Source organism: Anguilla rostrata, chromosome 5 (assembly GCF_018555375.3).
Source record: "Anguilla rostrata isolate EN2019 chromosome 5, ASM1855537v3, whole genome shotgun sequence".
Classification (NCBI taxonomy): domain Eukaryota; kingdom Metazoa; phylum Chordata; class Actinopteri; order Anguilliformes; family Anguillidae; genus Anguilla; species Anguilla rostrata.
The window spans coordinates 34,544,330-34,571,503 of NC_057937.1; the positions used below are offsets into that span (position 1 = coordinate 34,544,330).

Consider the following 27,174-nt stretch of genomic DNA (forward strand, 5'->3'; position numbering starts at 1 on the left):
ACTCAGGTACACCCTCAACATTTACACACTCAGGTACACCCTCACTACTTACACACTCAGGTACACCCTCACTACTTACACACTCAGGTACACCCTCACTACTTACACACTCAGGTACACCCTCACTACTTACACACTCAGGTACACCCTCACTACTTACACACTCAGGTACACCCTCACTACTTACACACTCAGGTACACCCTCTCCATTTACACACTCAGGTACACCCTCACTACTTACCCACTCAGGTACACCCTCACTACTTACACACTCAGGTACACCCTCACTACTTACACACTCAGGACACCCTCACTTACACACTCAGTCACCCCTCACTTTACACACTCAGGTACACCTCTCCATTTACACACTCAGGTACACCCTCACTACTTACACACTCAGGTACACCCTCAATACTTACACACTCAGGTACACCCTCTCCATTTACACACTCAGGTACACCCTCAATATTTACACACTCAGGTACACCCTCACTACTTACACACTCAGGTACACCCTCACTACTTACACACTCAGGTACACCTCACACTTTACACACTCAGGTACCCCACTCTTACACACTCAGGTACACCCTCACCATTTACACACTCGGGTACACCCTCACCATTTACACACTCAGGTACACCCTCACTACTTACACACTCAGGTGCACCCTCACTACTTACACTAGTCTGCACCCTATACTACACATGTGGGTTTTCCTCACGAATGCTTCATACTAAGGACACCAATCAGCAGTTAACACTCAGGCTCCCATGATTGAACACAATCACATGATCACATACAATGTCGGTTGTTCTGCTGTCTTCAAGGATGTTTGGGAAGCACTCACAGCAGCAACCTTGCGTTTGCTCCCGTAGATTGAAAAGATTCACATGCCCAGGGCGCGGTTCGCATGTTTCTAAACCACTGAGTTATTGAAGCATTTCCATGCGCCTGACACACAGTCGTTCACTTAGTATTTACAACTCTCACTACCACCATCGCTCTTATTACTGTCTTAACCACTTCAATACATCCTAACGGGCCCTGACTTACACATCAGTACACCTATTTTACACACTCACCCACTCTCACCCTCAGATACACCCTAACTGCTTACACACTCAGATACATCCTAATTACTTACACACTTCGGTACACCCTAACATTACTCCAGATACATCCTAACTAACTACACACTCAGATACATCATAACTACTTACACACTCAGGTACACCCTCACAACCCACACTCAGGTAACTTTCTGTTCAGGTATAGACCAATCTCGACAGGCCTTATCAGCTCATACCGATGCTGTACTCTGATAGTTTGTCCATTGACAGGCTTAAATTGGATCACTTATGTGAAATCTAATGATGTGTTCTGAATTTCATACAGCCACTTCCCTATGCTGGCACTTTGCTAAGGAATAAATGGTAATTACTCAGTGAAGGATTTTGCGTAATTTTGGCTTATTTGTTACTAACAGAGATTTTGTTCTCTCTCCCCTTCTCAGACACAGACTAGAGGAAGGGCAGGCCAGCAGCTGGAGCAGGAGACTCAAGTTCTTTATGTGCTGCACCAGAGCACAGGACTCCCAGTCAGTGAGTGGCTCCCCCTTTTGGACACCATGCAGCATTACACCATTAAATCCACAGAAAAATAATGTGACAAATTGGCACATCTTTAATTTGGAACACTACCAAGGCTATTGTTTTTACAAAAGAAAATGTTTGGAAAATAGCAGATGGATGGTGAATAATTGATGGTGAGCTTTCTGTGTCTCCCACTCCCTTTTCCTCCCTCTCTGTCCCCTCTCCTCTGAAGCCTTGCCAAAGCTTTTGTGGCCTTTCCTAACTTTTGATAAACATCCCCTTCTCTCCTCTCCAGGACGCGTACTCAGAGATTGCCAGTTTGTTTGCGGAGTTCTTCAGAGACCTGGACATCGTGCCCAGTGACATCATCGCTGGCCTGGTGCTGTTGAGGCAGAGGCAAAGGTCCAAGAGGTCCGCCATTCTGGATCAGGTGAGAGTGCGAGGGATGGAGCAGGGAGAGAGTGGTAGAGAGGTTTTAGTGGTCTGCCATTTTGGATTAGGCGAGAGAGCGAGGGGTGGAGAAGGGAGAGAGTGGTGGAGAGGTTTTAAAGGTTCCCCATTCTGGATCAGGTAAGAGAGCAAGGGATGGAGAAAGGAGAGGGTGGTAGAGCGGTTTTAATTGTCCGCCATTCTGTATCAGGTAAGAGAGTGAGGGATGGAGTAGGGAGAGAGTGGTAGAGAGGTTTTAATGTAATGTACGAACAAGAACAAGGGAGGGTGAGGGGAAAGGGTTAGAGAGCAAGAAGAGAGGGGGGGGAAAGAGTTATGAGAGATGATCTGGACATTCCAAATTCCGGACCAGGTGAGCGAGTGAGGGATTGGGGGAAAGAAAGAGTGTGAAGGAAGGGAGGAAGGAGGGAGAGACGTAAAAAAGCTGGTTCTGTCAGTCAAAGATGAGAGTGCATGAATATGCGATTTCCTGTGCTGACCTGGCACCCCTGTAAAACCATTGCAGATTCACTGTGTTTTTTTGTTTTTTTGCCCGAATGTGCCCTCCCCGCTCTGTCCTGTTCCTCAGAAATTCTAATTACCTAGTTCCAGCAAACACTGCCCCTCTACATCAGTGCAATTTGTTATGTTGCGTATACTCAGTTATAATATTCATTTTCACGGGAAAGAAAATCGACCAGTGATTGAACTATTTTACTCTGCTGTGCCATTTAGTGTTAAGTAGACTGGGTAGGCAGTATGACAAAAAAAACAACTTCAGTGAACGACTGAATGAATTATTGAATAATCGTAGATAGCTAAATGGGAACTTGTAAATAATTTATACACCGCCTAGGAGAACGTAATAAATTAGCTGGACAAATGAGATTTTCCACAGGTAATATTATTTATTTTCTTATTTGCTATAGAATAGCTAAGTTGGTCAGACTGTGATGAAAAATGAGTTCGTCTTGACATTAGAAGCACGTATCGGTGAGTGGATTATTTCAGAGCATTCTAGTTTGAATTCATTATCTCTTTGCCCATGAATGAAGGGAGCCCCCCAGTGGTGAGAGCCCCCCAGTGCCCCAGAGCTTTTTAGGTTTCTGCCGCAGTGCCCCCCCATTCATCTCCGCATCCAGAGCTGAGAGAAAGAGAGCGTAGAGTGGGGTCGCGTGATGGAAGAGGACTGGGGATCAGTGGGGCCGATGTGTAGGCCGTGTGCCTAACTGTGTTGCGTAACTGTCCTCTGTCTCACCGTCAGGCCAACAACGACATCCTGGCTTTCCTGTCCGGAATGCCAGTCACGCGTCACACCAAATACCTGGACCTGAAAAATTCGGTGAGGGTGCGCACGCGCGTGCTTGTGTGTATGTGTCAGAACGTGTGTGTGTGTGTGTGTTTGCGTGTCTGACATGTGTCGGTCATGTAGCTGCAGAGCGTATCCACCTTTAGCTAGCCTAGCGTGTGCGTGTGTTTTGTATGGCGCCTGTCGGTACAGATGCTTTATGTGACGGGATGCGCGTTTGCTGAATTCCTCTGTGTTCTCTCTGCCCCTCTCCGCAGGCCGAAATGCTGATGTATAAGGAGGTGTGCTACTACATGCTGTTCGCCATGGCCGCTTACGGCTGGCCCATGTACCTCATGCGGAAGCCCGCCTGCGGACTGTGCCGCTTGGCCAGCTCCTGTCCGTGAGTCTACCCGCCTCGTACAGGTCATACTGTAGCCCCCTCAGACACACCAAACAATGGAAGTATCTGAGTGGCGAAGCAACGTGTGCAGTCTTACCCGGTGCTACTGGAATGGGATTCATTGAATGGTATCTCGATTATCTGACTCTAAAATAATGTTTGAACCTTTCCTCTGTCCTAACAGTTACACACAGAGACTGCACACTATCCGCCAGTAGTGTGGCTATCTATCTTGGTATGCGTGTGTAGCCTGCAAAGATAGAATTGTGTATCTTGCGATGACACTAGTGTAGGCAGGTAGGCAGGTGACTACAACTACAACTACTAAACCGCTAGGTTTGCAGGCGTAAGAGTCAAAGAGGAATGCCAGGTTAAAGTGAATGCCATTTATTGTTCTGTTCAATAATAGCAATGTACTGTGTGTGCACTGCAGAACATGTAGTGGAATTTCTATATGCGAAGGTCGTGCAGGAGGTCGTATTTACGAGCCTCCTCAAACCATTTCACTTTTCCCTCGTATATTCAAGGATCAAAGAAAAACCCCCAAGTCATCAATTAAAGACGGACTCATAACAAAACAGTACATCAGTGATCCTGCTTGTGTATTCTCTGTAAGCCTATCGTAGTGGGTTAATTGTTGTCCCAAAGGTATTAAGATATTTTTAGTCAGCACCCACTATACCACACCACCAAAAACTACAACTTGTTCTCCATGACATTGGCTTTCCAACAATTCCCAACATGATTACGCTGTATAATGGAGAACCTAAGGTTTACATAATGCTGATCCAGTAGAATGTTTAGCAACTCTGTCTGTTAAAACCTGCTGACTCCCTGTCAACATGGTAATCACAGTCTGCTTTCCTTTGGGAGTCTGATAAGGAGCACAATTCTGCAAACCACCCCCGCAATACCCTGCAAAAACCTGTGTACCAAAGCCCCTGTATTTGACGGACTGGCACCGAGTGCAGACTGCTTCCCCAAGTATCTGATTCCATCACTGAGTACTTGCTGACCTATTTATGCTCAGATCACTTCCTCACTGACCGAGTTACACTTGAATCACTTTCTCACCGAGTGATGTACACGCTGCTGACTTGACTACTGATGGATTTCCTAACTACTGTATTAACTGCTTAGATATATATTTTTGGTAAATGTTGCTAGATTTTATTTGGTTTTGCTGAACTTCTCTTATCTGCAGACTTCTTTGTTTTGCAGTTTCAGTGACTGATATCATTTATCTGATATCTTGAGAAAACTATTCAATGTGTCTTCAGCAGAATATAGCAAAGCATAAAACTCTGAAGTTTTAATGAAGCAAACGGCTCTTGCCAAGCAGAACGTCTGTAAGCAGTGTGACATTTTATAGTTGTTTCTATTCATCGTTCCGGTATAGATTTATAAACTGTTTCTGTTGAAAGCAAGTTAAGTTCTGTGCACCCGGGCCTTTGGACTCCAGCGGTTTGTGACTGACGCTGTCCGTCGCTCCCCAGGAGCTGCCTGTCCGTGTCGGGCTCCCGCCTCTCGCACGTGACCGTGGAGGAGGACAACTGCTGCGGCTGCAACGTGCTCGCCATCCGCAGGAACTTCCTGGACCACGACCTGAAGCAGGTCCACATCGTCTACACCTCCTGCCACGATGCCGTGAGTCAGGGAGGGTGGGGGGGTGTGTAGGGAGGAAGAGGAGTTCAGGGATCGCTTTCTGTTTTCAGGCCGGTGTGCGATATTTGGGCTGGTGATGTTTCTCGACGGAAAGAACGTCAAATTTGAGCTGTCTTGTTAAAGAGCTGACGCTTCGTTTCTCGTGACCTTGTTTGCTTTTTCGCAAGGCTCCACGGGTGAACATAAAGACTTCAAACAAGACTTTAATATCTTTATTGGGTCATTCATTAAGATGAAGAGGAATAACAAATTATCATGTGGCATTAAGGCAGTACATACTGTGAACCTTTGTTGTTTTGACTAAGCTAAAAGTTATTCTTAGAACAGGAGTTCTAAGTGCTTTATTCTTGCATGCAGAGTATTTTAATAGCTGGGGCAAGGATTCCATCCCATGGATTTCTGTATCTACATGATACATCCATGTTATTCTTGCATCCAATACCTTTGTAAGCGGGTTCCTCCATATGATACAGTAAAATAAATATTGTCCAATATTTTCTCATGCTGTGGATCTTTTTCCTCTCTCTGGGGCTCTGTTTCTCAGGTATATGAGACACCTTTCTTCGTGGCAGTGGATCATGAAAAGAAGAAAGTTGTCATCAGCATCCGAGGAACTCTGTCACCCAAAGTAAGATTGGCTCATAGATTCATCCTCTCATGCACACTTCTCTCTCTCTCTCTCTCTCGCTATCCTCATTTCTTTCTATCTTGCAGTCCTCTCTCTTGCGCTCACTCTCTCTCTCTCTTTCTGTGTTGCTCTCTTTCTCTGCCATAAACCATGATGTGAGCTGTTATTGTTCGTTTTGTAACACAGGGAAACTGTCTTTCATTGTGTTTTTGATTGTATAAGGCATACTTTTCTGTTTTGTTTCTTGGGAAGGCCTTTTGCTGCACCGAGGGAGGCCAAAGAGATTTTTCTTTTGGGTTGATTTTCTTCTTATGTAAAAAAAAAAAAAAGAGAAGGAACATCTGCCAACTGAATAATTTTATTTTGGGCCAATAAAAAATGGCAGTATATATCAGCAGGAAAAGCACAATAGGACAGAGAGCAGAGAAGGCGGCAGTGCCATTCTTCAAAATGATGCAGGGTAGAGTTAGAGCTTCCTTGAATTAGAGGTAGAGTTCTGCGTACTATAAAGCTATCAACACCCTCAAGCATTTTAAAACCGTTTGGTGCTACCAGGAGGCAATATGCTCTGTAATGGAGGGAGAGTTAATATTTGCAGATGCTTTTGAGTGACTACTGAGTTTTTTTTTTTTGTCTTGTTTATGTTAAACCCTTTTTATTATTATTTGTCTTGTTTATGTTTTGTCTCGTTCTCTTCATTTGTTTTGAATTTGTCGGCCGTGCCCCGACACTAGTTAAATAAAGGGAATTGTTTAAATTCAAATTCAAATCTCTCTCTCTCAGGATGCAATGACTGATCTGACAGGAGACTCTGAGCGTTTGCCTGTGGAAGGGCAGCAGGGTAACTGGCTGGGACACAAGGTGAGCGCTCCAATTAAAATATCACCCCACCGCCCCTCACTTTGGCCTGAAATCTGTGCTCCATGGCAACCTTATCTCACAAGTGAGAGAAAAAAATCTCTTATTAGAACGAGCTCTAAAAATCCCAAAAGAACAGTGCAATTACAATGCAAAGCATTAAAACGTCAAACAACTGGAGCAAATGCAGAGAACTGTAGGCTAGGTCAATTCTATGTAATTACGAATGTCCTGAATTTTTAAAAATTAACAGTATTCTCGCAAGAATTGTCGCAGTTTCTTTTGGTAAGAGTAACACATCGGTATTGGGGGAAATCAGTGGAGCAGTCGAAGGGATTTAGGCTACTCCCTGGCCACTAGAATTTACTGGAGAACCTGTTCAGAAGAGTCTATGTGAGCAAAACCCAAGCATCTGCTCTCTGCAGGGCTAACTGGTCACTTCAGATGCTTTCGATATGTGTGAAAGGCTGCTGAGGTTATTCTTCCACTCTCCTTGATCGCTCGTTCTCACTCTCTTCTTCCAGGGCATGGTTTACTCAGCCGAGTACATCAAGAAGAAGCTGGAACAGGAGATGATCCTGTCACAGGCCTTTGGAAGAGACCTGGTACGAGAGCAAGCGCTCCTTACTGCATGAAGTTACATTACAGTACATTAACAGTACATTACAGGCATTTAGCAGACGCTCTTATCCAGAGCTACTTCAGCAACGTTTCACATAGCATTTACATTGCACCCATATATATATATATATATATATATGTATATATACTGAAGCAATGCAGGTTAAGCACCTTGCTCAAGGGTACAACAGCAGCATCCTACGGGGGGAATCCAACCTGTGACCTTTAGGTAACAAGACCTGTTCCCTTAGCCGTTATTGTACACTGCCGCCCTGCTGCAGTGTATGTCCGAGTGCACAGCGACGATCTGGGATCAATAGCCACTGAAAACTATCCACCCGGAAAAACTGTCCTTTATTAAGGCTGTGTTCTTGACTTGACTCTCTCAGGCTTTTCAGAGTGGCAGGGCTGAATTAATGCTGCGGCCCGCGAGTCACACTGTGACTTACTGAGGAGCAGAAATTTCCCAGGAAATGAAATAATTGAACAATTTCCGTGTTGTGTATCGCGGGTGTGGGGGTGTACTGTAGAAAACTTGCCTAATACCCAGGCGGTCAACAGTCTGAATCTCAGTCACGGTTTGAACTTTGATATAGCTTCATCCCAGCCCTGGTCTGAGCCAGGAAACTTTACAGAGTCAGCGGTCACCCAGACACACTGTGGACCACACGCTGTCCTATCGTAGTGCCAGTAACATGATACATTCCCCTTCACATCAAACTTCCAGTTTAAAAGTATGTGGTGTCACCCAGCTGTGGTTCGTACCCTGAACTTCCCGGAATCCTGGCAGCAACTCCTAATGATAAAGCTGCCGAACCGACCGTGCCAAGATAATCTACAATGCATCATCGCGATTGCGCTGGTAAACCCTGACAGGCTAATAAGTGCTGCGGACGTGTCGCCGGGGGTGACGAATGCCCGCTGACAGAACACTGCGGGGAAACGCTGAGCCGCGCGCGTCTGCTCGTATTTCAGGGAAAGGGCACCAAGCACTACGGGCTGGTGATAGTCGGGCACTCCCTGGGCGCGGGCACGGCCGCCATCTTGTCTTTCCTGCTGCGCCCCCAGTACCCCACGCTGCACTGCTACTCCTACTCGCCGCCCGGCGGGCTCCTCAGGTGAGAGGGCGGGGTAGTCGGGCTGGGCGGGGACTGATGAAATCGAATTGTCCGGAAAGGCTAGCTTGAGTTGTCAAAAAAAAGAAGCTGAAATTCCATTTACAATAGCTTCCAATTTGGGTGCTCTAGTGGATAGAGCCATAATATTATCAGCTAACATTTAACTTGCTGCCGTATAGTGTATATTATTATCTGTGTCTAGGCTGATTAAATAAATTAAATATTAAATATCATTAATTAATGATATTCCCAGGCCTGGGCCTCCACTTACACTAGAAGTATGCCTTCACCACAGGGACTGTGATTCTGTTGTCTAGGCGACACAATGAAAGAGCCATGTTTGCATAGGAAAAGGGAAATGTTGTGTCCAGGTTTATGACTGTTTCAAATATAGGCCTACACACCACAGAAGTGGAGGTCCCCGCTATCTTTCATTTTCATGCTCTTTCCTCCCCTCTTTCTCTTCCCCCTCTTTCTCATCCAGCGAGGACGCGATGGAGCACTCGAAGGAATTTGTGACCTCTGTGGTTCTGGGGAAGGACCTCGTGCCCAGGTTTGTGTTAGCAGCTGACAGTGTACCAGCACCTCCTCAAAAAAGTGTCACAGAATGGATGTATGCTCAAGCCATGGATGCTGAAGTACATGCATGTGTTTGGGATGAAGGCATGATACTGTCTGTGTGTACGCAGCATTAAGTGAATAGTTGCATGCGTGTGTTTGCGCATGTGTGTGTGCGCGTGTGTGTGTGAGTACATCTGTCTGTGCTTTTGTGCTTTGTGTGTTTGTTGTTTTTCTCTCCAGTCTATTGACATTGAAAAAAAAATCTGTCTACAGAATTGGTCTTTCTCAGCTGGAAGGGTTTCGTCGCCACCTACTGGAGGTTTTACAGCGGAGCAACAAGCCAAAGGTGAGTTTCGGTTTGATTGAGCGTTCTTTGACGTATTGCTCATCTCAACTTGTGCTCACGATATTTGCATGTGACTTAACTGTTTGCATGAGGTATTGGAGGAAAGTTAGCCTTGTTTTCACTAGCAAATGATTTGCACTAATGTGGAACTGTCGTTGCAGTCATCTCTAAACCCACAAGCCCCATCGTCTGTTAAACAGGCCTGCGGAGTGAATACTAATCATCCTGTCCTCTCTTTGCTCTGGCCCAGTGGAGGATCATCATGGGGGGCACAAAGTGTATTCCCAAATCTGAACTGCCGCTAGAAGGTGGCCCCGAGGCCCAGACCACTGCCCCCCCAAGTACTCGCCTTTGGCTGCACCCCAGTGACCTCAGCATCGCCCTCTCTGCCTCCACCCCGCTCTACCCCCCGGGCAAGATCATCCACGTGGTCCACGACCACCCTCCAGAGAGCTGGTGAGAGGAAGGATGGATGGAGTGGGGGAGGGGCATTGAAGGTTGAAAGTAGAAGGGAAAGGGAGTGGTAGGCCTTTCAGTGCAAGACTGATAAAGAGCACTGTTTCACGCTGGTAGCATATTGCCTGCATTAAACAGACTCTACAGTATACTACTACTATTCTAGTGCACTTCTCAACAGAATATAACAGAATATAATATAACAGAATATACCTAAACTGAATATATCACCATACTACTCCATACCTCACATACTGTACCACACTACTAATATCAGATCTCTGTTATACCTCAATGCACCACACTCCTGCTATACCACACTGTTGCTATCATATTTCTGCTATATCACAATACTGATACCACACTTTTGTTATACCAAACCACTAATATCACACCACTGCTATACCACACTACTGATATCACACTTCTGCTATACCACTCTACTGATATCACACTGTTGATATACCAGGCTACTGATATCACACTTTTGCTGTACAACACTACTGATATGGACAAATGTGTATGAAATAAAGTCAAATTGAATTGAATTGATATTGCACTTCTACTGTACAACACTACTGATATCACACCTCTGCTATACCAGACTACTGATATCACACCTCTGCTATACCACACTACTGATATCACACTGTTGATATACCGGACTACTGATATCACACTTCTGCTGTGCAACGCTGCTGATTCTGCTATGCCACACTGCACCACACTAATGCTGCATCGGCACACTGTACACTCCTGTGCTGCTGGTTTGGGCTCTTACAGCTCCTCTCTCACCCCTGCAGCTGTGGTCAGGAGGAACCCACTTACTCAGCCCTGTGGGGGGACAACAAGGCCTTCGACGAGGTCATCATCTCACCCGCCATGCTGAACGAGCACCTGCCCCACATGGTAATGGACGGGCTCAACAAGGTACGTGTGCACCTGTGATTGGCTGCGGGCTGAGGGCATGTGCGATAATGCAGCAGTGTGAGTGAGCAGTGCTTCTGCAGGGAAGTGTGCCTCTCTCTGGCAGCACTGGGAATTTATCCAAGGTTGTTTACTGTAATATTTATTCCCGAGCAGTAAATTGTCTCTGAGCTTTTTGTTTGCGTCCTCCTGATTACGATGCACGAGCCGCTTTGGGTGTTAAGAGGGACGAGAGTAACGCGCTCTGGCTGCTTAAAATGCGCTGTGTGCTGGAAACGTGCCAGATCGTAGGCGCACCAGAGCACACTGAGCTGGGTACAAGTATGAGGTCATCCAACAGAGGGTGATCGCTGCATGGGGGTTATTATACTTAATCATTATACTGACTGGGTGTTATGTCTGCTGTCTGGGAACCTGGGCCAGCTGTTGGAACATGTATGCCTGTGTGTGTGTGCGTGTGTGTATATTTATGTGCTTGTCTGTGTCTGAATAAGCCTGTTAAACATTTCACTGACGGAATGTGCTATAATGTTCCTGAGCGAGCGCAGGCTGTTAGGAATGTGTGCAAGAAGGATATTGTTTAGCTTTTCGGTTTTCGTATTATTTGGACAAATGTCCATTGAAAATCCATTGCTATGTACGGCAGATAATAACCGGGAAACTCATGGCACTTCGTAAATCCTGTATTTTTCTTAAAATCTAAACAAGTATTGCCTGAGTCGTTCTTGTAAGTTATAAAACATCATTAAAAATTCTGGTGAGCTCTGCAATACCTGTCCAACTCGGCACTATCGTATGATTACAGTCGAGCGTTTCTCCAAAATGTCAAACATCAGACGGCGGCCGCGATAAACTATAAATTTCGCAGCAACGGAAATGACTGGATGCGCTGTCTTTTGAGACGGGTTAAGACAGAAACATGACACGCCAAATTGCCGGATCGACAGAGGACAAGTACCCGCGTATGCTGGCTACAAATGATCGATTTTCAAATCACAAAGACAATGACAAATAACCGCGAGCTTGAATGTCGATGTAAATGTTCTTTCTGCGTTAAACAGGACCGCGTTCACCCCACCTGATTACTGCCAATTGTCTCAATCATAGAAGTAATCTTGTCGAGTAGGGTATTCCGTTCATCATACTCTGGGTATTTGTGTTATGTACAGATAGTAAGAATCCCCTTTTTACATTTGTGTGTGAATTCTTCCTGTTGCCCTTAACAACATACGGAGAAAAGCAGGTGGTGACTGCTGTACCTCGCATGCAAGGAAGCATTTTGTGTTTTCAAGCTTAGAATCCTTTCACCACGTAGTAAAACATGTGCCAAACCACAGCTAATGCCTTTTCATAATTGACAGTTCTAACAATGTTGTGCATTCTGTAAACAATACATGATGGCTATTGGATTTTACTTATTGGATTGTTTCACTGTCTAACTGACATTACTGGAAAGCTGACTTCATTTTCTGGTTGATGACGATGGTTGTACTAACAAACTGATTGAACTCTTTTCTAACGTGATTTGTGCAGTGTTTTCCATGTAATAGAGCATGTGTGTGCCTGCAGACCTTCAAATTGTATGTTCTGCGTTTTGGTGTACACACCAATAAGACCTGTTTGCCTACTTTTTTTATATGGCAGACCTTTGTGTTCTCTTGCTTATCTTGTCATTAGAAAACACAACAAGATGGCAAGTTCATAAATATTTAAATTCATTAATGATTCAGCGAGTTAATTAACAATTATTTCTTCATAGAAACTACCTTTGCAGAGCCTTGCATTTGACCCCCTGCGCGTTGGAGACTTTCTTTTCGGGCTGTGATTGACAGAATGAAAAAACAGAATACGATGTGGTTGATAAATGCATTTTACAAAGTTAACAGGCTGGCGTGCCGGTGATTAGGGCTTTTGTCTTTTCTCTTTTTTGTCTTCTTTTTCATTATCTATAAATAATTGTGCATTGTATAATGCAGCAGTGACAAAAACAAGTCTTTCTGTCTTGCTGTTCTGTGGTGTGCTTACAATGAGTTTGTTTGTGTGTGTGTGTGTGTGTCTGTCTGTCTGTCTGTGTGGATGTGTGTGTGTGTGTGTTTTTGTTTGTGTGCATGCGTGCCTGTGTGCATGTATCTGTGTGTGTCTGTGTGTGCGCCCGCATGTGTCAGTGTCTGATGATGATGATGGTGATGTCTCCACAGGTGCTGGAAGCCATTGCTCCCAGTGTGGAGACAGATTCTGAGCCAGAGGAGATCGAGGCTGACACACCCCCAGCCAGCCCTTCCCTCTCACCTGCCAAAAACACCCCACCCTCTACCCCCTCTTCCTCTGTCACAGACCCCCTGGCTCCTGAGGAGAATTCTGGGAAAAGATCCCGCCTTCATCCATCCCCCACTGAGACACTGACTAATACGCCCGTTTTCTCTTCAGATATCGTGTAATTGGCGTGGTTCCCACGGTTACTACAAATATAACCCACCTGCTTTCTCTCCTGCATTCTTTTTTTTCCCTCTTTTGGTGTTTCAGTGGCAAAGCGGGGGTCCTCACAGTGATGGATGGGCACTTTTCATTGGCTATGAAAATGGCTACGTTTTTCCCTCATATCAGAGCAAATTAATAATTGAAAGTAGTCTAACTGGACCGAATAGCATTACTGTTATTGTCCTATCTTCGATAACCGAGTTTGATAATGTGTTCGAAATGAAGGCTATAGCAATGTGCCTCTGACTGTTTCTTCCGTTTCTCTGAAGCCTGTCTCTGATAGTGCCCTTTAGTATTAATCTGTGGCTGTCGCGGTCACTTGCATGTCGTGCGCTCCTGGTTTGCATCCGCTGTGCTGCTGTTCTCGTTGTGAGCTGTTGCGCTTTTTCAGCTTGTCGTTTGCCCGGAAGACGGGGGTTTACTGGGCTTTGCGCGCGAGTCGTGGCTTTCCGCAGTGTCCGGAACCACATTTTATATCTTTTTTTTTTTAGGGCTGTTTGTAAGCATGGCTTGTGGAGAGCGCATGAATGCTCCTGGCTCTGTCCGTTAAGCTCTTCTGCGCATCAGTTCGCTTTGGTGCTGTTCATACACACATTTTTTTTTTCAAATGAGTATTCGCTTGTGCCTTTTATTATTTATAGTTATACCTTCGGCTTTTATGTAGCTATGTATTGTCCATACATTTCGTTGAATGGACCAGTTGTGCTTTTGCACCACTGGAATTCAGGTCATGACCTTGTTGCTGGGCAGTGGAAGTCCCACCGAGTTAGTTTACATCAAAATCCTTACATGTTCCTTCATCTACATCTCTCCCCATCACCGTCCCTCTCACAGTAACACTGAATTAACAGAATAATTTCAGTCAAAATTGTCTGGATTCATGTTGTCTGTTGTTCTATGGTATTAATGTTAAATGGAAGGGAAAGCGTTTTTATTTGCTGCATTGGTTCATTGCATGTTTTGTAACAGTTGTTTGCAGTCCTCACATTGTGCTGTGTCTTGAATAAATGCATTTGTCTTGTTTCTCATTAAAAACTTCATTTCAATGTGTGGCACCATTGATTGTGAAAAGTAAGTGTTTTGCCTTTATGGAATTGCAGCATCTGTCTGTGGATACGTGTGTCTCCATGAATTTGTTAGTCCGTCTGAGTGTTGAGTGCACGTAATGTCAGTCTCTTGGCTTTTTTGCTCTGTTGGTTTGTCAGTTGGTGTTTGCTAGCATCTATGGCGGTCAGTCAGTGCGTTACTGTCTGTTTTGTCTGTTTTCACTCAGTCAGTCAGTCTGTGATCGCAGTTTTGTGTGTTTTTGTTGTTTGTGATACATCTAAAATTCTGTGTTCATCTGTTTTCTGTTATCTGTAAATAATCCTGCATACATTTAAAATTCTGTGTTCAATCAATTTCCATCATAACTCAGTCTAGTTCTGCTTCACTTCATTATTACCTTCGCAGCCTACAACCAGCAGTTGTCCACAGCACACACTCACTACTACCGTGTTGAGTAACCCCCTATTGGGCTGTCCCCAGTTCAAACACTTTTTACCATCCACCGAAGTGTGCAAATACACGTACTTGTTCACTTTCAGGTGAATTTAAAAAATATTATGTCAGTTTCATTGCTTGTTTTTGATTGGCCTGAATAGTTTTGTGCATTCACTGACTTTTCTAATGACCTGCTGACTTACAGTAAAATGACTTGTATGCGTGAGATCACGCTTCACGTAACTTCTAAGCGGCTTTTATTCCTCCAGACGTTTTCGTGTATTCACATTACCTGATTGTTTTTGAGTTTAATATTATTTTTTGGTTGCAACTCTTTCTTATGGCTCATGCAGCCTGAGACTGCTGTGCGCAGTGAAATACGTTCCGGTGGTTTCCCGCGTGAGCGAGAAACGAATTACCGCATTAGCGAGGAGCACTCAAAACAACAACAAATGGACGGGACCGAAAATGGTCTGTGCTTGGGGAATTTCAACTTGTGAGAAAAATTTCGATCAACCTTTATTTCATCTCGAGAAACCATTGAGGAAGAATTCTCATTTACGACGGTGTCGAGTTACAGAGATTGAAATGGTAAAACAAATGTTGAAACAGTGTGATAAACAAGCCTTAAAAATTTTTAAAACATTTAGCGCGGAAATATTTTTAAGTCAGTAAGGGCAACAGAAAAAGGAAATGGAGGAAATGGTCTTCGTGTCACTTTCGCCAGCTACCCTTAGACAAGCCAGTCTGACTGGGAGGCAGACGCACAGTTCATGAGACATCTCTGCTTCGGTCTGCTGCACCTCTTCATCCGTGAGTTCAGGCTCGAGTAAATTGGGTCCGGAAACATAGCCGAAACTCTTCTGTAGCCAGTAGGTTGTCAGAAACAGCCGTGAATGTCTAAAAAAATACCCTTCATTCCACACTAAAAACTGTCAGGGCCAATCTAAAACATCCACAAAAACTCAAGCCATATTTTTTTTCAACTTCAGAAAGTGAACTGTCCATTTAAATCACTTGTGAGCCAAAAAAAGAGAATAAAAATCAGCTGGATGCATTCACCCAGTGTGTAGGGTATCATTCATTCATTCACACATCAAAGCCAAATTAAGAATTCATGTTGATTTGAAGGTTTTATGTTAATGACAACATTTTTTAGCCGATTTTTATCCTGTACAAAATTAGCCCAATGAGGCTGCATGCTTTAATTTATATATCAAAGGAATTTGAAACGCAGTTAACCTATTTAGGCTAATCAACTGTCAATAAGCATACTACATTTATGCCGTATGCAATGTGGCATAAGACCTAGCCAGTGGCTGATTCTTGCACATTCTTACACATATAAATGGCATTACATTATAAAGCTGTGTGATTTACAGTTTAGATTTTTTTTTTTAATTTTCTGTTTGCATGTCCTCACCAGACTGCTATGCTATGACAGTTTGTGCGAAATATCAGTGATATGCAATAGTCTTGGACCATGCATGAACATATGCTGACCGTGGACCATAAGGACTACGGCCACAAAATCAATTCAACCTCAATTATTTTGTAATTTGGGTAGGCTGGAATGGAAAATGGTTCAGCAAATTGCTCTGCAGGAGACCCATTTAAAAGCAACATATGGTAAACATGCTTTGGAGGGTTCAGTGGTTAATACCACCAAATTATGATATATAGGTTGACCATTATATCTGGAATGTGTATTAAAAATAAAGGTCTTCCCATATATGTGGTAAGAGGCTTATATCATACAGCATGTACCATACAGTGTGGAAAAAACCCTGTGGAGCATGTCAATATTAGCTCTCATCGCCACCAAACCATACGACGTGTTGCTGAATACTCCACAGATTAATTACTCCAAGTTTCTTCACAATATATCTTAAGTGTGCTGGAGACGTACCTTTTACAACCTACTTTTTTTTCTCCACCCATACCAGGCACGGTTTTAAAGAAATGAGTTCCAAAGCCATTACAACGTTAGACAAGGCCTGATATGCCTTCCAGATTTTGGGTTGATTGCACACATATTTGTCTACAGCGCAAAAGGAAAAAGAAAAAAAACTTGGAAAAAACAATAGCTTTTCTGGCCTGCAGGCCTGGCATGTAAAATATGAATAAATAGAGTAAATACTGGCAGAAACAATAAGACGCCTGCCCTTCAGGCTTTGAAGCTAAGGAACAGATGGCAGACAATTGTTTGGGGTTCCAAAGTCCATAAAAAGGCAAATATGATTAAATTAACATGCACTGTGTTGAGGTATATTTATATTGCAGTGGGTATTTTTTTTTCAAAATTATGCATCCAAACTTGATTTCATGAATGCAATACCACTGCACTTCTGATTTGGTCAGTTGTTATCATGGCCAACTTGCCCTTTTCCCTTATTTTACCTCCACAATTCCTTTCTAAACTGTGAATGCCAGCAACTTCACAGCACTGAGGATACTGTGCAAGCAGACAATGATGAAGGATTATCATGGCTATTCTACAGTACAACCCTTGGTTTTTAGAAGTTAAAGAATGATAATGAAATCATTTTTAAAAAGTGTATTTAAGCAGGAATTCATGAGGTAAGGCTTTATCAGTGGACTGACAGGGACTTATTTGGGAAAGTTGGAGATTTCTTCAGGAAAGTTTTCCCAAGGTGCTTTGGATTTCAGTGTTTTAACATCCAGTCAAAGTCGAGCTTGTTTGGGATTGTCACTACCAGGCAGTGTGATCTTTATCTCATTGTTTTCATTCTTGATTCCTTTTCCTGAAGTTCTCCTTCCCACCTCTCTTTCTCTCCCGCTCTCTTTACTTTCTTCCTGCCTTTTTCATTCCGTCTCTCATCTGAGCCACACTCTCCACCACGTCGGTTCAGGACCACCTTCCTTCTCCCTTCCTCCCGAGTTCATCCTGCCCTTATCTTTTCCTGCGAGCCTCCACACTTCCCTTTCATCACACCTTTCACCCTCTGCCTCCCTCCCTCCCTCCCTCCCTTCCATCTCTCCTGTTTCTAAATATAATTCACTTTTTTCACTGTTTCTCCGCACTCCCGGGTAATTCCGTCCGTGAATGAATTGAGCCCCACCTCTCTGGCTCGGCAGGTGCTGGAGAACTACAACAAGGGGAAGACGGCCCTGCTGTCTGCGGCCAAGATCATGGTCAGCCCCACAGAGATGGACCTCAACCCGGACGCCATCTTCCTGGCTGCGCCGGCCTCCCAGGAGCCCACACCCACCGCCCACCATCGGAGGAACAGTAGTGTCCGGTCAGTCACATGGGGTGCTTGGGGGGTGGGGGGTGGGGGGTGGGGGGGGTGGGCGCTCAGGTTTGGGTCATTAAATCTCTGAACGTTTTTCCTCTAAATCAGGGACATGGATGGGCATGTGCGTACAACACGTCACTTAAGTAGCTCTTAATTAGTCAAATAATTTACTTAGCCTACAATTTTTTGATCATCCATCACAGCGGAAAGTAGCAAATATACCATTGACTCAGGTATTGTTTTGCAGAGCATTTTAGGATATACATCTGTGTCGTGGTGTATTTGAATTGTACATGTTTTGTCAGGATTATTGGTTGTGAGGAAAATCTGTAAATATACTAGCTGTCCAGGAATTCAACACACAGGTTAATAGATAATAATATAAACATTCAATATTGCCATGAAGGTATTCAGTTTACTGGTTAGTTTTCAGTAAGCACTAAAAAATATTTTTTTAAAATATAGTGTCTACTTAAGTTTATGGCACTGTAATATCAGTATGTGTTAGTGACTAAATAGCATTAACTTATTGAATGAAATGAAATAAGCAGTGTATTTCTCAGCTAGCCCACTCGTCCATTATTTTCAGTGACTTATGGACTAAATTATGTTGTTGATGACAAAAGTAGAAAGGCTTGAGCACATCACTCAAAGCTAAGGACATTGCCGTAATATTTTCTCTGGGCTTTTCTCTGTCTGGTCTGTTTATCAGTCTGTCAAGTTGCATATATATTATGCCTCTGCAAGCCTGTTCTTCTGTCTGTGTTCATTAGCGAAGGAGCGTGCAGATGCTATTTGCTGGAAGTATTAACAGTCCCTCTGCCTTCTCTGTCCTCTGTCTGTCTAACTCTGACCCCAGTGCCTTGTTCATGTACAGTAGTGCTTGGTAACCCAGTCCTCCATTCTGACATAGGACGTAGGAGAGCTAGCGTAGTCTCCAGATTGAGTTGGATAATTGTAACCCCTCTCCCTCCCCCCCTCGTTCTCCCTGTTACTGCTTTGCATGGTGTACTGTCTGTTCCTTCTTCTGTTCCTTCTGTTAAACCTCCACCTGTCCCACAATCCCCCCCTCTCAACTCAACTCCCGCTGTTCTACTTTGCCGTCTCTTTTCCCTTTGTACCCACCTCGTCTGTCTCTGCTTTCGTGCTCGTTCTTCAAAATCCCCCTCCTTTCATTCTTTTCTTCTTCTCTTCCCTCATCTCTTCCTGTTTTCTCTTCTTGCTTTCTACTGACTTTTCGCTCCTCTCCATGTCGCCTGTCCAACCTTCTTCCTTTCGTTCTCACCTTCTGCACATTCCCTCTCCCGTTCGCTCCTCCCTCGTTTAAATCCCTCTTCCGGCATCCCGTCTTATTCCCTTTGCTTGTCGCCACTCTGTTCTTCCTCCTTCTTCCGTCCTCCCCCCCCCCCCCCGTATCTCTCTACCCTTCCCCTCGTCCTTCCCTCTCTCTCTCTCTTGCTCTCCCCCCCAGCTCCTGCGCTCGCTCGGAGATCTCCCTGAACGGTTTCTCCGAGTGCCCGCCTCCCCCCGTGCCCGTGGTGCTCCAGGCGGCTCAGGAGCGCCTCACGGTGGAGCTCCGGGAGCGGCGGGCCCCGCTGGCCGTGATGGAGAGCCTGTCGGACGCCGAGTCCCTGTACAGCCTGGACTCCCGCCGGTCCTCGGCGGCCCTGCGGGGCTCCCCGAACCTGGGGAGCCTGGGCTTCTCCCTGGGCACGCCCATCCCCGAGGAGAACCCCTCGCTCAGCTCGCGCACCGAGCTGCTGGCGGCCGACTGCCTCGGCCAGGCCTCCGCCGACCACGACCTGGGCGAGAACGGGCCCTACTCCACCCCGCCGGACTCCGGGTCCACGCCCAAGTTCTTCCACCGTCTGTCCCCGGCGACGCCCCGCTTCGGAAGCCCCGCCCCGTTGGCCCAGACTGTCCTGGGCCAGCCGGCGGGCCGGGGGACGGCGCGCCCCTCCTCCTGTTCCCCCTCGGAGTCCCCCGTCCCCGCCAGCCCCGAGAGCTCCCCCGCCCCGCCCGTCCGCCTGAGGGCCGGCGGCGGGAGCGGGAAGGAGGAGGAAGAGGAGGAGGGGGAGGGCGAGGACCAGGCGGAGGGCCCGTGGGAGAGGGAAGAGGAGAAAGGAGAGGCGAGGCCGGAGACGGGGCCCGACTCCCCCGCCTGCCCCGACCCCTTGCCCAACGGGGCCCCCAGCCAGGTGGTGCTGGAGTTCGCCCAGTTCCTGGACTCCCTCTTTAAGCTGGACGGCAGCTCGCCCCCGCTGGAGCTCTCGGACGGGGAGTCGGAGTCCGGGCGGGGCTCGTACGGCCAGGAGGACGGGCCGGGGGAGGGGCAAGCGGCCGACGAGCGGGTCCTGCTGGCCCGCGCCACGCTGGAGCCCAACCTGGTCCCCAAGCCCCCGCGCACGTTCGCCGGCTCCGCCGACCCCTCCTCCGGCATCTCCCTCTCGCCCTCCTTCCCCCTCTCGTCCTCCGGCGAGCTCAACGACCTTTCGCCCGCCGACGGGGCGCCGCCCGCCCTGCACCCGCTCCGAACTACTGCCCCGTCCCCCTACCCCGGAGAAAACACCCTGTCGTCCATGGTCTGACTCTCCCTGCCCTTCTCTTCTCCATTCCATCCCTTCTTTTCCCCCTTCACTGAATGCCCAGGACTGAACCGGGCTCTCCCTGCATCCCTTTCACTCCCTCTATCAGCACTCATTGGGACCTCTCTGTAATGTATCATTGTACAGTACAAGCAGATGCAAGCAGAGACACCGGTGTATAACCGATTATTTCTTTAATACCTGACTTCATACTACGGAAATCCGATACAACAGGGGTTACAGTGTGCGGAAACCATTTTATCGCTTCCAAGCCGCCCGCTGGAAGCCAGTTGTCGTGCCTGGTATTAATGCGTTGTTTATTTATTATAATTTCTCCTCGTTTTTTTTATGCAGAAAATGTATCTGACAATATCGACTGCCGTGAAACTTTTTTTTGCCTTGCCAGGTGTGGTAGGGCAATGCACATTTTACAGATTTTCGGAGCAGTCAGTCCGTCGCCGAGGCCAATATGGCCAACGGGTTTTCGTGCAAGCGAGTTGCTGCAAGCAGAACAATCCGGAGACCCTTAGGTCAGGAATCGTCGATGTGGGAACCCGACCGACGCGCGTCGAGTTCATAAGTCGTGCCATATCGCGTCCTCGCAGGGAGCAGCTTACCGAAGCCCTTTTCCGCGTGGGCGCTCGCGCTCGAATGGCAGGGCCTGAAAACCGGCGCGCGTAGCGCGGAGGTGAGAGCACAATGAAGTTTGACCGTACAATGCATGTTGGCGTGACCCTTTAAAAGCCCGTTCCTTCAGCGAAAAGACTAGCCTCTGTAGGAAACTGCAGAGGACGTACCTCCATCGTTGTGAACCTGTGGACCTAGCTCAAAGTGCTATCCTTACGAAGCACTCTTAATAATGTTCTTGACATGGCACTCCTGTTGATGCATCTTATTTGTGCTTGCATGACAGCACCTAAAAAGGCTTTGGGGAGCCAATGGCGGTGCTATAGCAATTTTTGATTTGTGTTTTAAATGAGTTTGATATTTTTAGAGTCAAGAGGCTGTGAACTGTACTGGGGCCTGTTACTTCCCCAGAGCCAAAGGGGCCTCTGCCCCCCACCCCGACCCCTACCCCCTTCCACCCCAGCTCCATGGCCAATTCACTGACAAATCATTGTAAATCTCCGGAACATTCTCGTTCATTCCTTCTCGTGCCCCTGAGTAGAGGTCTGCATGGAGCTAGAGATGAGGCCTGACCCAAACCAGCTCGGCAAGGTCTAGCCATATTTTAAGCCGGAACTTGACAGAACCCAATCACTGAAATAGCAGGCCGCAAACACTGTTCAGCACAATAGAAAATAACGCAGTGTTTCCCACTGGAATGCTGCTAGTGAAGGTGCTTGCGATCACAGAACACTTCTGCCGGTTAGCGATTGACAACAACGTAAAGCAAAGCTTCCAGTTTTTGTAGTGTACTTTCGTGCTCAACTAGTAAGTTGAAACTGCCACATTTGAGCTTCCACACTTATTTTTTGAACTTTTTTCCTGTTAAACAGGTTGTGTTAAGTTCGTCACATGCACCTCTGCAACAGACAGCACAGGAGCAACATCCTCTTTCTTTCAGTATTTATTTGCATAAAGTATTAGTATGTTTGTAAAATGGAGGAAAAGTTTATATTTTACGATGAAAGCTAGCTAGCTTTAGCACCGTTTTTCCTTCTGTTAAATGTTACGTTAACCATTTTATTTCTGCTGGGCTGTCAGATACAGATGTTTTAATTTGCTGTTTGAACATAAGGATACACTTTCAAAACTGAAAGTTTTGCTCCATTGTTATCAATTGTTGATAACAGAATTGTTGGTACCCTAAATGTTTGTGAACTTCTGGGTTGGCAGTGGGCCCGTACCCAATCTAACCTGAGTTAAAAATTACCCGATTGGCCCGATTACCGGCCCAATCACAGCGTACCTAAGGGGCGACTGGGTTCCGGGCAGGATGCAGACCTCTGCTACTGAGTAATGAGAAAAGGGCACTTCCCCAGTGGAGGGGACAGTTGTCCCACCCCACTTCACGCCCCACCCAGTCCTGGCCTCCTGAGTTATGAGAAATGGATACTCCCACACACACAGATGCCAAGGAGACAGACCCCACATCCCAGCCCACCCTACCCCACCCCACAGAGCCTATTTTGGCTGAATCACAGGATATGCAGCAAATTTATTTTCTGAATTTTTTAAGCCATGAGAAAAATGTTGTGCAAACCTAATGCTGGGGTCAAGATGATGTAAAATCTTTGCCCCCTCAAGCAAGCAAACTGCCAGCCTACAAAAGTGATTCCCTGCTTTAGCGTCAAGGTAGAAAGGAGAGGGAAGAAAAAGAAACAATTAAGGGACAGTGAAGAGATAGAAAGACAGAGAGTGACAGCATAATTCCTCAGGTTTAAAAGGAGGAAATTGAGTGATATGCAAAGATAACAGAAACTGAAGAATTTGTAAAGGAAATGGTGTGCTTTGTCATGTGAAGATTTATTGATTAAGATTTAAAATGTTACGTTATTAAAAAGTGATAGGAAACAAAAAAATATACATAATTGTTTGATGGTTCCTTGAAGGGTTGGCCTGTTTGTGTTTTGGTCAGTATTATGCTTTATTGTGTGTGATAGGGTAGATAGAACATTTTATTGTGGCAGAATCGTCCTTGCCTTCGAGAGAACCTCTTAAAACATCCAACCCGCGAATACACAGATACTCCTGCCAAGACCCCATGGCAACATCTCTTGTGTTTGTGGCATTTTCATATTTTATGTGTCTGTGGGTGTCTACGGTGAAGAAGCTGGACACACGAAATAGACTTGCACAACTGCCACGCGACATGCCGGGTCCATACCGGTTTTCGCTCGCCCGAGGTTCGCTGAGAGGAACGGTTGCATGCCGTGAACAGTCTGGCATGTCGATCGTTTAGCCGCTGCTCGCGAGAACTGGCCTTAGCGCGGTGCCGGCTACAGCGCTGCCGTTGCTTCCGGGTACGACTCGTCGCCGAGGTAACCCCCAGTCCAGGAGTCGGCTCGTTGCCTTCGCGCGTATCCCACTGCTGCCACCAGATGGCTCTTTACGCTTTCGGGTGCCTGCAAAATAAAAAAATAAATAAATCAATAAAAACCCGCCCCAGGTCTCAGATAGGAGAGATTTCATTGCATTCTGATGGAGTTGGTTTTTTTCTCGAAATGCTCTGGTCGTCGGCGTGTTTTTTGGACTGGACTTGAAAGAAGGAGCGTGTCCTTCTCTTTTTCGCTGCACATTTTCTCAAACGAGTAATCTCCATATCTTTGGTTTTTTTTTTTTTTTGAATGCGTAATCGTTTGTTGCATTATTTATTGCTACTTAATGATCATTTACTAGTCACTGTATAATTATTACCATTGGATTTGCCTTTTTTATGATTTGAGTGGAGTATCTTGAGGTGAGGGATTTCGTACAGAAATTCCTTGAGGATCTTGATTGCTCCCGGAAGGGAATGTTGCTGATGGTCCAAGTGGAAAGGAACTGCGGTGTACCATGGCGGTCTGTGACAGAACATCCTTACAATTACACTAAACTACAGGGGACATCATTCTGCACAATCTCTTATCTGACCAAACTATTTCACCATGATCTTTGGTGTGTGAAGGGCACTATAGGCAGTTATAAGTGTATCATATTGCAATTACTATATTACTTGTCAGTGTCCCCTTGTACCACATAGGACTTACCATGGTACAGTTTTCACCACAGCCCTGTACAGCACTGTCTACTTTGTGTAATTATTTATATATGTAAGTGTCTTGTTTACAATTATTGTAAAGAAATGAAACCCCATAGGAAGTAATGTAGTAAGAAATACTATATGCATTATAATACTGACTTTATTTTAAAAAAGATCTATATCGATAGTGATATTAAAAATATGTATGAAGAAATTACTCTATATAGTGAGAGATTTATGAGATCTATTAAGCAGAGTTAGACAGAAATCTATGTTGAGAAAGAAATATAAGTCCATTATGTCTCAATTAAGTCCATGTTTACCTGGTTTGCACCCCCCCCCCCCCATCCTAGAATGAGAATGTATCAAATACCCTCACCCACTGCCCTGCCTGTAACAGAATAAAGACAAAGCAATTTTAAACAAAACGTTTAAAAGAAACAAAACGCACCACTTGTCTTTTGTTTATTCACTACTGTGATTACTTGATGGTTATCTGTGTTGCGAGAGTGTCAGTTATACATCAGACTATGAAGCCAAAATACAAAAATTTCTAATTATAATGAAAATATCAGCTGTTTATACTACTAAGGCAAGAATCTGCAGCATATGACAGGGGTAGGCTAGTTTTGTTGTACTCACTACTGTAAGAATATTGCATGCTCCCCCTAGAGGTTTTCATTAAATACTGCAACTTTAGTGGTGGCACCATGTTATGAAAAACAATGCAATATACAGACAGGTGATTTTAATTTTGACTCAGAAATAGGCATTCAGAAAACATTTAATTGATAAGTCTGTTCACTCTATGAAACACTTGTTTTAGTGTTGAGAAGCACAGTAAATGCACTCTGTGGTCCAATGATTCATAGAACATTCCACTGGGCCTGCTTACAAGAAAGCAGACCACAGAAATACACGACATAGGCCAAACATTTCACATCTGAAGTAGTGAAAGTACTGCAGCATGACAAAATGGAAAAATAATGGTGGTGGTGATGATGATGAAGATGATTGCTACTACTATTACTCCTACTACTACTACTACTACTAATAATAATAATAATACATTATTTAATTAAAATAACAGCAGTATTAATCATAATAATGTGGATTACATTTATATAGCTCCTGCAACAATCTCAAAATGCTTTTCAGCAAATGGCTCAACTTGGCATCAATGTTCAGCAACCACCTGGATGTCTATCCCTCAAGTACAGTGTCACACATGCCGTATAATACGTTTATTCTCTCACACAAACACACATACAGTCCACAAAGCCTGATATATCTTGGAATGCGGTGCCTACTGGGAACATTAAGTATGAGGGAACACACCTGTCAGAAACCAAGGGAGGGGGAGTGGGAAGACACGGGGCGATAGTGGTTCTCCAGGGCTATCGCTAATACGCTTGCACCAAGGGAATTGTCTTCGCTATCAGCCAGGAACACAGACAACTGGACATTTGTGCTGCAGACTGCAATACACTGCTGATGACATATTCTCACCAAACAGTGGGTCAAAAACGTATTTCGAGTACTTTAACTCTTTAGATGCCAGTAAAAATTGAAAACACCCCTGCAAATCCCTGAGAATTTTTAGTGAAACATTTGTGGACCAGAGCCCACAATGATAGAAAATAATGATTAGGCTAGATGTTTCTTAAAAATTTTTTAAGTAACTAGAAGGATTTTATGCTGGTGTCTAAAGTGAACATTTTTAAGTAATTGTTTGATCCAGATTGGTTAGACAGTCACTCATAGACAGTAAAATTTGTTCCACGCTACTGTATTTGCAATTCCTCACAAATAAAAAATATACATATTTGTCCCATTCTGCAACCGTTTTTCTTTTTTAGTGTACAGTATGAGTTATAGTCACTATCATAATTGTCACGTTCTTGTAATTATAGCGTACTACTGACCCAAATTGCAGATACTCATTGACTTTACAGCTGTTTACCATTTTGTGTGAAGTGAACCATGATATAATAACAGAAATAGGTTACTTAACATGACTCATCATTAATTCCTATAGGGATGGCCTTCACGTAATATAGTTAGCAGCGAGTCACTCTTACTGGGACTATGTGGTTGTCTTTCACGTCCGCTTTGAACTTTAACATTTTTATTTCATTTATTTGTGCCATTTATTTTTCACTATTAGGCAAATTCTTCCTTCCAAACTAGCTTCTGAAAATGTTAGTGATTCAAAGAGACTTGTGGGATGTCACAGCCAGTGTGAACGTATAATGCTTGTTAGCTGATTTTATTTCTTTACAATCTGAATGTTAAAGATCCTGTTAAGAAAATGTGTACGGCTATGAACATGCACGCTGTAGCTAAAGGACCGCGCCACTAGTTAGCCCTCATTGGCCTGGAGGCTGAACTTTGAGCCCAGATGTTGCAGCACACAATTTGTATTCATACACGCATGCAGTCACACACATCGTTGTGACCCTTCCACTCGCACATACGCACACACCAGAATGAACTGCATTAAGGAGCCCAGCTGTTTCATTGTCATTTGCAGTCTCTATCTCTCTCTTTCTCGCTTCTGTCCTCCCAAACAATCTGCGCAGTGTGACTGAGAGAACGGAGGTGTTGTTCTGGGAAAACAGAGGAAAAAGAGAGAAGGAGACAGAGGAAGGGAGGGGGGGAAAAGATGATCCAGCTGTGACTGACAAGCCAACAAAGCTGCATCTCACTTGGAGGGGGGAGGGGGTTTGCAGAAGGGGCGCACACAGTGGCATTGTTTTACCAAGGCGGGATTGGGGTACTGTAA

At 45.1% G+C, this 27,174-nt stretch overlaps 1 protein-coding gene across 1 annotated transcript in view; it reads left to right on the plus strand.

Annotated features, from left to right (window-relative positions):
* The window catches only part of dagla (diacylglycerol lipase, alpha), a 47,721-nt gene extending 22,886 nt beyond the window's left edge, over positions 1 to 24,835 (plus strand). Inside the window, exons 6-20 of the mRNA XM_064335875.1 lie at positions 1,521 to 1,608; positions 1,895 to 2,029; positions 3,293 to 3,370; positions 3,595 to 3,719; positions 5,216 to 5,366; positions 5,929 to 6,012; positions 6,796 to 6,873; positions 7,395 to 7,475; positions 8,467 to 8,609; positions 9,094 to 9,162; positions 9,444 to 9,516; positions 9,767 to 9,972; positions 10,776 to 10,902; positions 17,959 to 18,122; positions 19,591 to 24,835. Coding sequence (XP_064191945.1) covers positions 1,521 to 1,608; positions 1,895 to 2,029; positions 3,293 to 3,370; positions 3,595 to 3,719; positions 5,216 to 5,366; positions 5,929 to 6,012; positions 6,796 to 6,873; positions 7,395 to 7,475; positions 8,467 to 8,609; positions 9,094 to 9,162; positions 9,444 to 9,516; positions 9,767 to 9,972; positions 10,776 to 10,902; positions 17,959 to 18,122; positions 19,591 to 20,707 — 2,719 coding nt within the window. The 3' untranslated portion in view covers positions 20,708 to 24,835. The remainder of the gene's footprint in view (positions 1 to 1,520; positions 1,609 to 1,894; positions 2,030 to 3,292; positions 3,371 to 3,594; positions 3,720 to 5,215; positions 5,367 to 5,928; positions 6,013 to 6,795; positions 6,874 to 7,394; positions 7,476 to 8,466; positions 8,610 to 9,093; positions 9,163 to 9,443; positions 9,517 to 9,766; positions 9,973 to 10,775; positions 10,903 to 17,958; positions 18,123 to 19,590) is intronic.
* Positions 24,836 to 27,174: the final 2,339 nt, after the last annotated feature.